The sequence below is a fragment of the Micropterus dolomieu genome, linkage group LG11 (genome assembly GCF_021292245.1).
Source record: "Micropterus dolomieu isolate WLL.071019.BEF.003 ecotype Adirondacks linkage group LG11, ASM2129224v1, whole genome shotgun sequence".
Classification (NCBI taxonomy): Eukaryota; Metazoa; Chordata; class Actinopteri; order Centrarchiformes; family Centrarchidae; genus Micropterus; species Micropterus dolomieu.
Genome location: NC_060160.1, coordinates 18175606 through 18189325, shown reverse-complemented (window position 1 = coordinate 18189325; position 13720 = coordinate 18175606). Strand labels below are relative to the sequence as shown.

The following is a 13720-nucleotide window of genomic DNA, read 5'->3' as shown; positions in this document are numbered from 1 at the left end:
CATTATTTCCATTTTATTGCTGGCCTTTGTCTCACCACGTGCTTTTGAAAGTATGCAAATGTGTATGTTTTAAGGTTCATTACTGCCTATGTTTTATTGATTTTTATGATGTTGTTGCTTATTTTATTAATTCATTATTTAATACTATTTTACATTGTTGTTGCTTTTGTTTTATTGTTGTCTCATTATATATATTGCTTTATTATTTTACTCTTGTAAACCACTTTGTGACTTTGTTCTGTGAAAGGTGCATTATTAAATAAACTTTATTTACTAAATTCTGTCTCATGAACTGCCCGGAGCAGCTGTGAGGTCCACAAAACATCCAGAATAAACAATTATTTACAGTAAATGCATGTATACAATACAGTGTGTTTACACAAAAGACATCTAAAAGCTGCTCACTCTGTGCGGTTAACAGGTCTGTGAGGAAAACTCAGCATTTCCTGCCAAATGCTACAGCTGTACATTCCTCGGCCACGTGAAGTGGCAGCACGAGGTGAGGGGCCGGTATGCGATCATGCATTCAACCGCTAACATAAATATATTAAAGACTTGGGCAAACTCATAGCATGTGAGCACCGGGGAAAACAACAAATATTCAAAGCCACTTACTTAAATGCAGATTTTAGTGTTTTTATTCAAATGCTTATTAAAAATGAACACAGTTTACAATTCTTCTGAGACCCCTTTTACAACAAAGGTGTAAGACATGAGGTATTCAAATGGTGAAGTCATATCTTGGTGTGTGTTTTTAAAAGCATCCCATGCTTCTGGAATTTGTATACAGTATAAAGTGAAGCATGCATAACCTACGCTGTCTTTACAGTTGAAGTGCATGCTGAGGAACACAACTCTGCGAGGTTATGCTGCCACTTAAAAATAGTTATCCACTGAAAATGTCAACCCTGTTATATTTCCCATGAAACCAAATCAGGTATTCCTGATTATTAAGTATTGGAGGACTTCAATTCCCTTTCACCCAGTTTAAAAACATGGACAGTTTTATGGTGTGGAGTGCCTTTATGTAGCTCCCAGCAGTAGGGTTTTTTGGTCTGGGGGTTTGATCCCTCCGCAGTCACGGAAAGTGTCTAGGACAGCTGCCTCAATGGAGAAGAGGTGATCATCCTCTACCCCGGGACAGCATAGCCTCATGAACTCTGCCAGGCGGACCAGGTATTCAATATTGTGGCCCGTGTTGCCCCTGCAGACGGCAATCTGGGCGGCAATCTCCTTGTCCGAGGCCGGGCCGAGGTAGATGGGATTTTCGGAAGTAGCGATGTAGACGAGGGCCAACAGAGGAGCCTGGTCCTTCTCCTTAGGGATGAACTCCACCATCTCTGTTATGTAGCCCCCCAACACAACCTCTCTCATGTTCAGGTACTGAAGGGAGACTTCAATCTGGGAGTCAGTCACCTCATAGGCCACTCCCCATGTGCAAGCCTGCAGGGGAAACACAAATAGAGGGGAGATACAGCAGTTAGCTTGCCTGAATGTTAATGGTAGAACAAACACAGTATGTAATGGTCATCCATGTAAAAGACTTAATATGAGTATTCTGCCAACACCCGAGGCAAGTGTGATATTAATTTAGTGAACATTAATAGTAGACAAAAATGAGAAAGTGGTTTTCTTATGGATACATTTCTGAGGACTGACCCTTTTGATTCTAAGTTATAGTACTTTAAAGCTTGATATAAATGTTTCATGACCTGCAGCGTCACTGGGTGTAAAAGTTTGGACGAATATTGGGTAAGACCAGATCTTCTTTGTGGGTGTTGTAAGCTGTTGGCTCTACAAGTGGACAACATGTAAACAGTATGAAAATAGACTGGGACCTTCCAAAACAAGAACACTTACGTCCTGATCTTCCACTAGTGTCACCACTCTGCCAGGCTGTGGACAGCAAGGACACACGCAGTGAGGAGGTGGCCACCTCAGCACATCACACAACACAAAATAACACATAGGCTAATAAACAGAAGTGAAAAAATAAATTAACAACTAAAATCATCATAGAGCCATAAGGAACTATTTGAAGCACTTGACAGCAATACAATATAGTAGTAAATTTATGCCTTGGAGGCAAGTGTTGCTACATATCTCACCCTTTTCTTGTCCCCTCGATAAAAATCGTCTCCATGCCAGAAGCGTCTTTTGTATCCCTTAATGCAGCCGATTTTACTCCTCTTGTAATCAAAATCCGGTTTCCACACTAAGGAGCCATAGCCAAATATCCACAGGCTGCTCTTTTCTTTGATAATATCCTGAGGTTTCATTGTGGCTGTGTTTTAGAAACGAGACACGCTCGTTTACGTCGCTATTTCTGTCAACAAGTGGCTGCTCTGTGATATCTCCTCTCCTGTTTCATTGTCCTATACATTCCCATACATGTCACTGTCACTGTTATAAAGTGTTCGATGCAGAAATAATCTAAATCCTAACACAGTCTTGTAGGATGAGACGTCGCGTCTAAATGTCAGCAGAAAACCTGTTTGGATGAGTGGAGACTGTGCGGTTCTTTTCTGTATCCTACAAACACGTGTATTTGTTGTTCAGAGCGAGTCAGAGCGAGACGCCCTCGACCAATTAAATTGAGCAGGGGCGGGCTTAGCTTTCCGATAAACCAATCAGGGTCGTTTTAGTAGTAATTTGTCTCACCAGCCTTAACCAGTGAACGTTGGGGAAACACAATTCTGCCACAATCTTCTTCTTTAGAAGAAGAAAAGTGGAGGAACGGGTTGCAGTTTGAACAAATACATTGAATGTGAGTTTACTAAACTGAATGTATTTATTTTAATAATACAGCCTACAAACGTCTTTCACTCACAGAACTCTCTATAATAGATATCTATTCATATAGGCTACATCTGACATGACAGTGATTTTTTCCTTTCACAATCTTTTGGATTTTTCACATCATGGTCAAATGGATATATAGGTTACCTGCATATTTACTACAATTTTCTCCCTTTTAAAAATGTCGTTGCACCTCTTGTACCCTTGAGTGTAAACAGTCAGCGACAGTCCAGCAGGTAATCACATTACCTATAAATAGCTGGGACTGTTATGTAGCCTATATGCTCTCTTAAGCTCATTAAGTGTCTGGATTCTGCTGAGCTCTGTCGGGCACACTATTGTGCCACCACAGTCTGATTGCTTATGAATGACTGATTGAGATCATTTGTCCTCTGCCTTACTCTTACTTACTGTGCATTACATTTCAAGAGCTTGAGTGAGAATTGAAAGAAACGCATTTTCTCCAACTTCAAACAAAGCTTACTGCCCCCAAGTGGCCGTAAAAGGACATTGCTCCATTTTTTAGACTGACTTGATGCTTCAATATTACCTGCATGAGTTCTGGTGAAGCACATGAAGGATGTTCAAAGTGACAGTTATATTTGCTGGTGCCTGCTGGGTTGTTATGGCCTATATGCCTCATGGGCCCTGTTTGCCGTGCTCACGCTCCAGTAGTGAAAGGGCACATGCACAATTTCTTGTTGACACATGTTCATTATGCCAAGTTTATGCTTCACATGGCACTCTGTCCCCTCCCCCTTTCAGCTAACAGCCAGAGCCATAAGAGCTATCTTATCATCAGAGAGCATATAGTGCTTTGTTCCTTGGAGCCTCAGTCACTCAGCGATATATCTAGTGATACTTAGCATTTCAGAGAAGCAGTTAAGTACTGTAGAAAGACCACAATGATTCTTTATTTCCACATACAGATGTGTTATTTTAAATATATATCTTTTTGTTTGAGTAATTCCGTACATTGCTGCCAATTACAACACTGTCCACTGAATGATTGCTAGCACATTGATTTCACATCACACTGACACAGATGTCATAGACATAGACATGGAATCATTAGAAATGCTACCAGGCCAAATAAATGACTGTATGTATAGACAATGAAGCCACTTCCACGCCAGCTGACACACATAAAAGTTTCTAGATGATTCCAACATTTATATTAGGATCTCTATTTGACCACATGTACACTCAACCATTGAAGACCAACAAACAAACAGTGTACCAGATATGTATTCATTGTTTTGTTTTGTTTTTATAACAAAAAATAATAAAACCAACAACAAAAATAAATCACCTTTTCCGGGCGTCAACTTAAAAAAAGATGTACAATTCATACTTCTAATCTCAACATATAAATATACAGTATATACAAAATAATCTTATAAAACATAGAAAGATCAGAGCTTCATATTCTTAAATTACTAATGAAATGCTAATCTTACAAAATAACATTATTGGTTCAGTAATTTCCTTTGAAGGCGTCCTTGGTACGATAGTCACTTAATGTAATTCTTTGTCTTTATTTAAGGGTGATCTTGCATAAGGTAAAACAAGGCCTTATCATGAGTTTCCCTGCATGGAGCTACAGTATATTGCATCTTTTGATCTTTTTATATTACCTCCATTTTGCTGTGCAAAGGAATCCAAGAGATGGCGGGGCACAATGTTTTTCTTAAACACATAAGGCTTTGTGATCTAGGCTGCATACATTCTTTATTAAAAAGGATTTCAAATGAACAAAACTGATAATCCTAAATATTCTTCAAAAATGAACCGTTTTCAGTAGTTTCTGTCAGTCTAGTTTTTCATTGAGCACAATGCTGATTTTTGTTTGCATAGCACATTGCAGGCCACAAAAAAATGGAAAAGGCTGGCTCCCTCAACAGGCTTGTTGGCAGTAAGTTGACTTGTTGATTGCTGATTACTGCAAATAAGGTGGAGAGGAGCGCATCAAGGAGTCCTCTCCTCTAATCAACACACAGACATCAACATCTTGGCCTGAAGCCCTCGGGTGAACTTGGACGGAGCAAACAAGGGGTTTGAGTCAAAAACATGGAAGGCGCATTCAGCTCAGATGTGCTCATTGTTTCCTGCAGTCTTTTCAGTCTTTACATTCTCACAAAGATTAGTAGGTCTTCAGGTCTATTGAATTCGAAGAGCACACAGGCTCCATCCAGTTATCAAGTTTTCAAGAGCAGCAACTTGCAATTAAATAAATCCCAGTCTCTCCACACTTGTAAACAGTCCACAAGAAATCCAATGTTGACAGTGAGTAATATCTTCTATTTATTATACCTGTAAAAGAGGAAGATAATAGAGCTTAATTACTTTTTCTACTACTACTTCTTCATCTGACATAACAAAAAATACTATTTCTGTTTAATAATAAAAGTCCTGCACAAGGACAAAAGAAAATAGATGACTTATGGAGAAAAAGAAACGTACCTCAGTTGCAATGATGCATTCGTTTTTCTCCTCTGCTATCACAAAGACAGACTGGTACACTGAATCTCTGGGAGAACATATTGTTGATATTCTACATTCCGGCCTTTCGCTGTGGAGGGAAGAAACATCAGGTCAGTTACTGAGCTTAAAAAACAAAATGTCTTACATTAACATCAATGGCCTGGACACCTGCAACACTACACAGTGACATCATAACCATGAACCCTTTCATGTGCACGTACCTGTACATTCTACTCAAATGCTTTTTTTCTTCTATTGTCTTTTCACAGTATTCATCTTTGTCCAAAAGGGACAGTTCATCTTTGTACCCCGTGGAGGATTTATAGTCTAGGTGGTAGTGGTTGATGTGTTTGTGATTAGACTTTTCCGTGGGACAGTCCACCTCCAAATCGATCTTTTTATTGTTGTTCTTGAGCTCTAGAATAGAGATGAGGTTCTCTTTCTGAAAGTCACCCTTGGAGAGGTTGTTCATGGTCTCTGAATCCTGCTCCTTGTCTCTCTGCTTCTTGACATGACGTACTACGACCACAACCATGCAGAAGAGGACCAGAACAGCCACCAGGCCTACTCCCAAGGTGATGGCTGCCAAGCTCAACCTGTCATTGGACTCCCAGCCTATGTTGGGGCTGGGGGTGTTGGATGAAGGCATGTCGTTGGACTGGCACTGGGGACCGCTGTAATAGGCAGGGCAGACACAGGTAGACTGGCCTTTTGCTCCAGAGGTGCAGGTGCCACCATTCAGGCAGGGTTGAGAGGCGCAGTGGTCTGTTGGCTTCTCACAGTGGCGGCCTGTGTATCCTGGGGGGCAGGTGCAGGTGTAGTCGTTGATGCGGTCTATGCAGGTGGAGCCGTTGGCGCAAGGGTTCCTGGCACACTCATTGATGTTGATCTCACAGCGCAGACCTGTGAAGCCTGAGCGACAGCTGCACAGTCGGAGGTTACCATGGATCACGCAATGTCCACCTGTGCAAAACAAAACAGCGCTAAACATCTTTGTGTTTCAGATGATTTCTAACACACAACTAAATACAGGGAAGAATTATTTTTGATGTAGAGAGAATGATGTATTACCATTGGTGCATTGCAGCGAGGTACATTTATCCACTTTCCTCTCACAGTTTAGTCCCGTGTAGCCTGCTGGACACTCGCATATGTAACTATGCCCATTGTCCCTCTCTCTGCACTTGCCACCATGAAAGCAGGGTGTATCCGCACAGGTCAGCATCCTGTGTTCACAGTGTGTCCCTTCAAATCCCTGTGGGCACACACATCTGTAGCCACTCTCAGAGTCCTGCAGAGTAAAAGATATCAAGTTTATCAAAAAGCTCCCTGTCAGATGTTTTTTTTTTTTGGTCATATCCTGTTCACGACTGCCCCAACGAACCCCATTATCCTTAGTTTGAATTCTATTTACAGTCCACACTCTGTGAACTGGGTCATCTACTGACTTGACAATCGATAGCATCCTCCTGCACTAGCAGATAGACTGAGGCAAAAACAAAAACAGGAAAGCCTGTGTTGTGGGAAAGGAGAGAGAGAGGCTTCCGGACTCACCAGGCAGTGGCCTCCATTGCGACAGGGCAGGCTGTCACACTCCCTGACCTCCAAGTCACAGTTAACCCCGGTGAAGCCCGGCAGGCAGGTGCAGGTGTAGCTGCCCTGGCCCGTGTTCATACATGTGGCGCCATTCCTGCAGGGTTTGTGGTGGGTGCAGTAGTTCAGATCTGTAAACAAATGGGCAGAAACATTCTTTCACATATACAGGACTAACATTTTATAGAGTTTCTTCATTTTGCCTTTCTCCTTGCAGTTTAGTGAAAGAGGTAGCTCCACACCTTGGTCACAAAAGATGCCGCCCCAGCCTTCCTTGCAGGTGCACTGCCACGCCTCTTTGCAGGTACCATGTTTACAGGATGGATGAAGTTTGCACACGTCACAGAAGAGTCCCTGCCAGCCCTCTCTGCATCTGTTCACAGACAACACAGTTTTGCTCATACACAATTGAACACTCATGTTCTGCCCTCTGACACTCATTTAGCACACTCATCACACACAAAAAAAACCTAGAGATTAATTAAAACAGAAAGACAAAGAAATACATCCTGAAATCCAACACAATGTTGCCTTCTTTTTATTTGCAGAAATTAAATGAGATACTAATAGATTATTTAATGGTTTGTCTGCTGGTAATGGAGGTATTATTTCTGTTGTCACTGTAAATATTTATCATTGTGTTTCAGCTGTCTGTGGATCCCCTGATGCCATTGAACAGAAATGAACATTTAATTTGATAATTATGAATAGACAATAAACACAGGAGTAAGTGAATACTCACTTGCACTCTCCAGGTAATGTGCAGTTTCCATTCCTTTCATTGCATCCTTCCAGACAGATTGCTGTAAAAAAAAAAAAAAGAAAAAAAGAAGAAAAAAACAAGACAGGGGATATTTAACGTTCAAGGTTTTTCATTTGGCATTTAAAACAAGCTGTTGATAAGGCCTGTGAATGTTTTCATCTCACAATAAAACCTGTTACACGACCATTACAAAGGAAAACATAATTTGCCGCGCCTGCTCTGTGCTGCATGTGACATTGATTTCGCATGGTTTTATAGTGGTAAACGGCTGGTGAGAGCGAGCAGATGCTTGTTCTCAAAAAAAAAAAGGAAAAAAAAGCGGGACAGCTGCCCCATTGTTATCGGTGGGTAGTTCGTGCCCCGTTTGCAGCTGCTGCCCTACACCGCTTCAACAATAGAGCCCACAATTTAGTGGCGCGTGGCGGGCGATAATGCCGCGATTAACCCCGGTGCGCGCGCTGCTGGGCGAACACCGCCCTGGATTAAAAAACCGCACGCGCCCGGAAAGTGGGCTCTCTGTAGTCAAATTTCACCTTAACAGCTCCTCTCTCTCCATTGTGTTTGCCTGCTGGATAACCAAATGCACACCCGTGATCATGTTACAGGTGATTTAGACATTAAAGCTCTAAACAAAACTAATATTTTATTCTGAAATGTGCAATATGTCACTTTGCAGCTTATAATAAAAGCAAAAGGTAGGCTACCCACAAATTGTACATAAGAAGGCCCATTGTTCCTTTGAACAAGTGGCTTTAAGCAGCACAATATCTAACTTTAGTTCATGTTCCCTAAATTACTCCCTTTTGGAGCAAGGTACCCTCGTCTAAATTCTGCCTTGGGACCTTTTATCACAAACAAAGAAAAAGTGTCCATATGGTGTCTTTACTCTTGCTTACGTTCTTGGCAGTATTCTCCCTTCCATCCCGGTAGACAGGCTATTTGCCCGTCAGGCTTGCAGGTGTAGTGGCCAAAATGGTCGTCTCTTGGAGCGCATATTTTGGAACAAGTGTCCCCGTAGTAATTTTCATTGCAGATGAAGCGGTATGAGTACCTTAGCTCCGTCTGCGTCCCGTTCTGCACATCCTGGGACCACTCATGCCCTATTCCCAACTGTCTTTGGATGGCAAAATAACTAATCAAGAATTCAGGGTTGTTGGTGTCTGCGAAGGACACAACAGATAAAGATAAGTTTAAAGCAGAAACATTTAGAAAGTATCAGTTCACAATAGCTTATGGTGTGGTTGATAAATCTAAAAATTATCCCTTTAGTGATTTGTGTGACAATACACAATCTGCATACTGAAACTTCCTTTTCCTTTCACATGTGCCCATTATTCCCCTGTTAAGAAGGACCTAACAAAAAAGGTGTAAAATCCAGGAAAAGGCTGTCATGGGATTTTTGGCAAGGCTTCGTGTTCTCACTTAAGCCTGTGCACTTTCCCATGCATGCCAAAAATAAAACAAGGGAAGTGCGATTGTGTTTGCGAGAGATTTGATTGTGAAGAATTGTCGTGTGACTCATAAGGCATCCTAACAAACACGGGTCTGTGACGCTGAAAATGCCAGATGCATTTTCCACCACGCTGACTGGGGGGGTTATTGATGAAATGTGTGACAGGTAATAAGTCATCTGGGCTATACATGGCATGTCTCCCTCTAGTGGTGGAGAGGCAGCGCACGTCTCCTCACCTCCAGGTAGGTCCGCTGCAGGAGAATGCCAGGCTTCAATAATTAGTGAGAAAGCTCCCTGTGTGGACAAATAAGGAAATAAACGTTACAAAAAACGAAAATACATACAAGGGATATTGCACTAAAAAAAACAGTTTTCCTGGAAAGGGATGCGACGAAGAAAGCTTTAATTCGCTAGAAATTATCGGAAGATGAAGATATATGAGAATGAATAGTTTGATATGGATGCAGAAAACCACTTAACATCTGATCTACATTGCTTGGCTTTAAGGAAATGCACATGGTGTGCACATTTGTGGTTGGCTTCAGCATAAACGTGTGTGAAGCCATTAGTCCGCACGGCAGGACAGGTGCTCTTACCGGCCAGGTGCAGTTGAGCGGCAGACGCAGCCTGGCGTCCTGCTGGATGCTGAAGGAGTCAGTGCCCAGAACAGGTGTGGTGACTTTGCCAAATATACAGTCTCCGGGAGACACCACCGTCTGGAAGTTCTTCAAACAAACCCTGAAATAAGTCCTGCAGCCAGTCATGCTGCAACCAAGTCCATTTGCCAGCAAACCTTTTGTATTCTGAAAGTGATGGAGATCTATCTCGAATACACCTGCTCCCAGAACCTAAAAGGATACATAAAGGGAGCACAACAAAGTAATGCAACATTTTGTTTTTCTAAACATAATTATTTCCTAATTTGCAAAGAATAAAAACAACACGCTACCTGAGTAAATAATGTTATAACTATTGCGAGGATAGAGGTGAACCAAACGGCCATTCTTTAGAGTTGGATGTGCGTATCCTTAAAAAATCAGTGTGTCCTGCAAAAAAAACGTTCCTATTCCAAGTGGTGATGGCGAAAACGGAGTTATGACAAATAAAAGTGATCAGAATAAATATAATCCTTTTTTTCAAAGCCCGTAGGACAAGATCCAGTTCCACAGCCCGTATCCAGAAGAAGAGGTTGGAAAAGACCGAGTTATCCAGTGCTAGAGGTTAGACAAATATCAGTAACGTCAATATCCACAAGTGACTCTGTCTGCGGTCTTTATGTTGCCCATCCATCGTGCCGGTCAGATGTTGTTTGAGTTTGCTGTGTTGATGCGAGACCTGTGTTGCCAACAGTGATGCGAGCGTGCGGCGGAGCATCAGCGCATAGTGACTCTCAAGTGAAGGATGTTTGACGTCCCTCCCAGTTTATATACCGCATGTAGTGCCATTTCAGACACTGTCAGCCACTAAACGCCGCCCACTTCCCTCTCCACCTTCTTCTTGCTTGGGATATTATCATCATTCATTATACTTTTGGAGGAGATTGTCTTTGGCTCACCTGATCCAGCAAAAAAAGCACTTTTCTGCGCTTTGCATGCAGACCGTTCATCCCTCAAAGCAACATAAAGTATATAGCAAAAAACGAAAAGGGTATAATAATTTATTTTTAAACCTGCAGTTCGACAAGGCCAGTAAACTGACAGTAGACTACCATAAACTCGGTAAAAACAGGGATATCCTTATTGTTTGTGCGTCTTTACGCGCTTGGGCGCCACGGGTACCTTATATGCTTGTGAGCTCACAGCCTTCTCCCTTTTTTCTTGTGTTTATTTTATTATAGAGAGGATGGAGCAGGAGATAATTCCACAGCTGTATGATAATGGACTCTTACTGCAAACACATTGTCTTACTCATAAATCAGCAGAGGAACCTGCGTTTTCCAAAAAATCTGTCTGTAAATAAGTAAATATGGGCCATCTTAATGTCTTTATTAGTTTCTTTATCATTTGGAAAGCCTATTTGAGGATAGAGACACACACCTGAATTTGTCCATGTATGCTGTTGCATATAGAAGGAAAGGAAGAGAGAACATGCTTTACTTTAAGCAATTGTTTATTATGCTTAATGTTTGTTATGCTTAAAATACCATAACAAGCACAAGTACCCAGCTGCTCCAGTACTTTATTTAACATCATAACTCATAATGCCCTCAATTGAAAGCAAATTTATATAAATTGAAGTCGAGATTGTATCCTGCATGTGGCATAACAATGTTTGTTGACCTAACATCCACTAGAGCCAGTTGAAAAAACTCCTTTCAAGTGTTTGTATAATTGTTCCAAGAGGGAAAAGAAAAATGAACTCAAAGCAGTATATAAAGGTTGCTAAGCAAATAAAGTCAAATGCTATATGCATTTTTATCTCATGAAAACTCATGCTGGGCACAGGCATTGTTACCTTTATCACCCCTGCAGCAGGTCAATGTGTCTGAGAGGATTTACAATAAGGGAACAGGATTTAGGAACTGTTCCCTGGCCATGAAGGTATCTGGCAGAACAGCTCTCCCGCCGAGATGACTTCATCTCTAAGCCCCCACCTTTGACTTATAGGTTTGAGGTTCCACTTTCGGGCAGAGACAATGGACTATTGAGTCTGGAGCAGTGTGACTAAGAGGCCCGGACATCTCACAGCTCTGCTGTATTGAAGCATTTGGCGTTCCCACCATTGACTGAATCACACAGATCCTGTGGAGGATCAATGCATACCTGTAGTGTACTTTAATCCTGTATAATTTTGTGTAAATTACCTCAATTCACTTATGAGACATCTCACTAGTTTATATGGCTGCCATGGGCTCTAAGGCCCAATCAATCTCTTTTGTAGAGAGAGGTATACAGTGTACTTGTGCTCCTGCCCTCCCTTCATACATGTCAAAACATCCATTCCCTTTAATACTTGATGGACCATGGTTAAGGTTTCCCAACTGTAGCTCAGGTTACAATTCCTTGTACAGCTTTGGACCGTGCTAAACAAGCAGTGATGCTTGGATTGGAACTTCTTTGGTGCAGCATTGACGAAAAACATGAGCTTGGATCAGATAGGGAAAATATTGCGCTGCACTTGCGATGCACTCACCAGGCTATCTTAATATTTACCTATTAATCTCCTGATTGGTATCTTTTCATATGATTTTTGCATATATAAATAGAAAGAAAGGCTAGCCTGAAATAATAAGACATTTTAGCTCTATGGGTTATTTACTCGTGGCCAGTGCAAACAATCATCTAGGAGGCACTTTTCTGCTGTGTCGCTCTAGAATAAACACAGCCTTGGAAGCAGACATCGGCCCACCACAGTTCCATCTCAGCCTTGTATAGGACATCATTTTTCTTTGTGACAGTGTTTTGTAAAGCTGACTTCTGATGGTTGTATGGCTTTTCAGCTGGCATCCAAACGTTAAAAATAACATTTTGATTGGGAAAAGAAGAGGTATGAAAGTGCCTCTGGACCCTGACGGCAAGTCGCTATTTATGAGAAACAGCCTGATGCAATTGTTTGGGTCTTTGGCCGACTAATGTTTGTTCCCAGGACAGCCAGCCTTCTCAACACTGTTCATAAATTACAGATTTTAACAAGATGTTTGAAATGTCATTACTCGAAAAACTAATAATTTAATCCAATCAGGGATGTTCAATTGCGGCTCTTTTCAATCCTGGCTTTTTCAAAAGTAAGTGACTGACTCAAAACACATTTACTCAAAACGCCACACTAACATATTGTTGATACTTATTTGTTTCCACAACACATGAAGATCATTGTGTCCATCATCAATATGTGTTTACTGTCAATTTGCATTGGCAGTAACTAAACAAGTGAACCTAATGACACAAGTGAAGTCACCTGACACTGTGCTGTGTATTCTAATTATGTGTTAGCATTTATTTTTCAAATTCTTTTTTATATAGTGTGTTTCCTTAGATGCAATCAGACTGGACTTTTCCTCTTTATCTCTTCCCTAGCTTCGCTGGGCTGCATGGCCTGATTTGGACCTGCTCTGGCCACTGATCCAATAGCATCAACAATCTGGGCAAGTGCAATAGGAAATTATCTACAGTGCTAACAGATGGCCCCTTTTAGTCCAGAAATCCACCCTGTTTAATGCACAACAGTTTAACACTTCTTTACAGTGCTTTTGATCTCTATGCCCCAATCTGTCCAGCCAATCAATGGGGCTTTTGATGTGCTCTGCCAATGGATCTGAGGCATCTAAGCACGTTGCCCTCGGAGGAGAAATCACCTGCTGGCGCAATTAAAAAGGCAAGGGGTGGTTTCCTTCTTTCACAGCACCATGCTGCCCTATATTAACTTAAGGCTCTCTTCAGATACGTAAAGAGAATTTCTAGAAAAACTTTATAAACCTTTATATAAACCCAGGGTTAACTGTTGAATACCCCTCTGTAATGGAGAAAGCATGCCTTTATGTCTGCTGTCAGCTGCAGTAATTTGCTTTGACATGGCCAGTTGATCTACAGTATGTGTTCTGAATTATGCGATGTGTGACATTTAATATTATTTATAAATGTGTCACTTTCATGACCTAAACGGGATTTCTGATCGACATCTTTGTTTGT

At 41.5% G+C, this 13720-nt stretch overlaps 2 protein-coding genes across 4 annotated transcripts; both read right to left on the bottom strand.

The window, feature by feature from the left end:
- Positions 1–615: 615 nt before the first annotated feature.
- On the bottom strand, positions 616–2528 carry LOC123979002 (glutathione-specific gamma-glutamylcyclotransferase 1-like). Of its 3 annotated transcripts, none has more exons than XM_046062686.1 (3): positions 2109–2528; positions 1861–1971; positions 616–1443 (listed from the first exon to the last, which is right to left on the bottom strand). In XM_046062686.1, exons 1-3 carry the CDS (start codon positions 2277–2279, stop codon positions 1024–1026), a joined length of 702 nt encoding a protein of 233 aa, XP_045918642.1. In that variant the 5' UTR covers positions 2280–2528; the 3' UTR covers positions 616–1023. The 3 variants fall into 3 exon arrangements, with proteins under 3 accessions (XP_045918642.1, XP_045918643.1, XP_045918644.1); XM_046062687.1 differs by having other exon boundaries at positions 1861–1896; XM_046062688.1 differs by lacking the exon at positions 1861–1971.
- A 1158-nt stretch (positions 2529–3686) lies between these two features.
- Positions 3687–10465, bottom strand: LOC123979001 (delta-like protein 4). The gene is made up of 11 exons (XM_046062685.1): positions 10042–10465; positions 9689–9940; positions 9329–9386; positions 8536–8799; positions 7619–7679; positions 7119–7249; positions 6838–7007; positions 6355–6574; positions 5505–6246; positions 5263–5371; positions 3687–5112 (listed from the first exon to the last, which is right to left on the bottom strand). Exons 1-11 carry the CDS (start codon positions 10093–10095, stop codon positions 5107–5109), a joined length of 2067 nt encoding a protein of 688 aa, XP_045918641.1. The 5' UTR covers positions 10096–10465; the 3' UTR covers positions 3687–5106.
- Positions 10466–13720: the final 3255 nt, after the last annotated feature.

Excerpts from the sequence above, each read along its gene's own strand:
- LOC123979001 (XM_046062685.1), bottom strand. The coding sequence starts at position 10,095 with ATGGCCGTTTGGTTCACCTCTATCCTCGCAATAGTTATAACATTATTT. Across the intron at positions 7,250-7,618 it reads ACATTACCTGGAGAGTGCAA|ATGCAGAGAGGGCTGGCAGG; the intron begins GTGAGTATTCAC and ends GTCTGTGAACAG. Across the intron at positions 6,575-6,837 it reads GCAATGGAGGCCACTGCCTG|GACTCTGAGAGTGGCTACAG; the intron begins GTGAGTCCGGAA and ends TTTACTCTGCAG.
- LOC123979002 (XM_046062686.1), bottom strand. The coding sequence starts at position 2,279 with ATGAAACCTCAGGATATTATCAAAGAAAAGAGCAGCCTGTGGATATTT. Across the intron at positions 1,972-2,108 it reads ATCGAGGGGACAAGAAAAGG|CCTATGTGTTATTTTGTGTT; the intron begins GTGAGATATGTA and ends TCTGTTTATTAG. Across the intron at positions 1,444-1,860 it reads CACTAGTGGAAGATCAGGAC|GCTTGCACATGGGGAGTGGC; the intron begins GTAAGTGTTCTT and ends TTTCCCCTGCAG.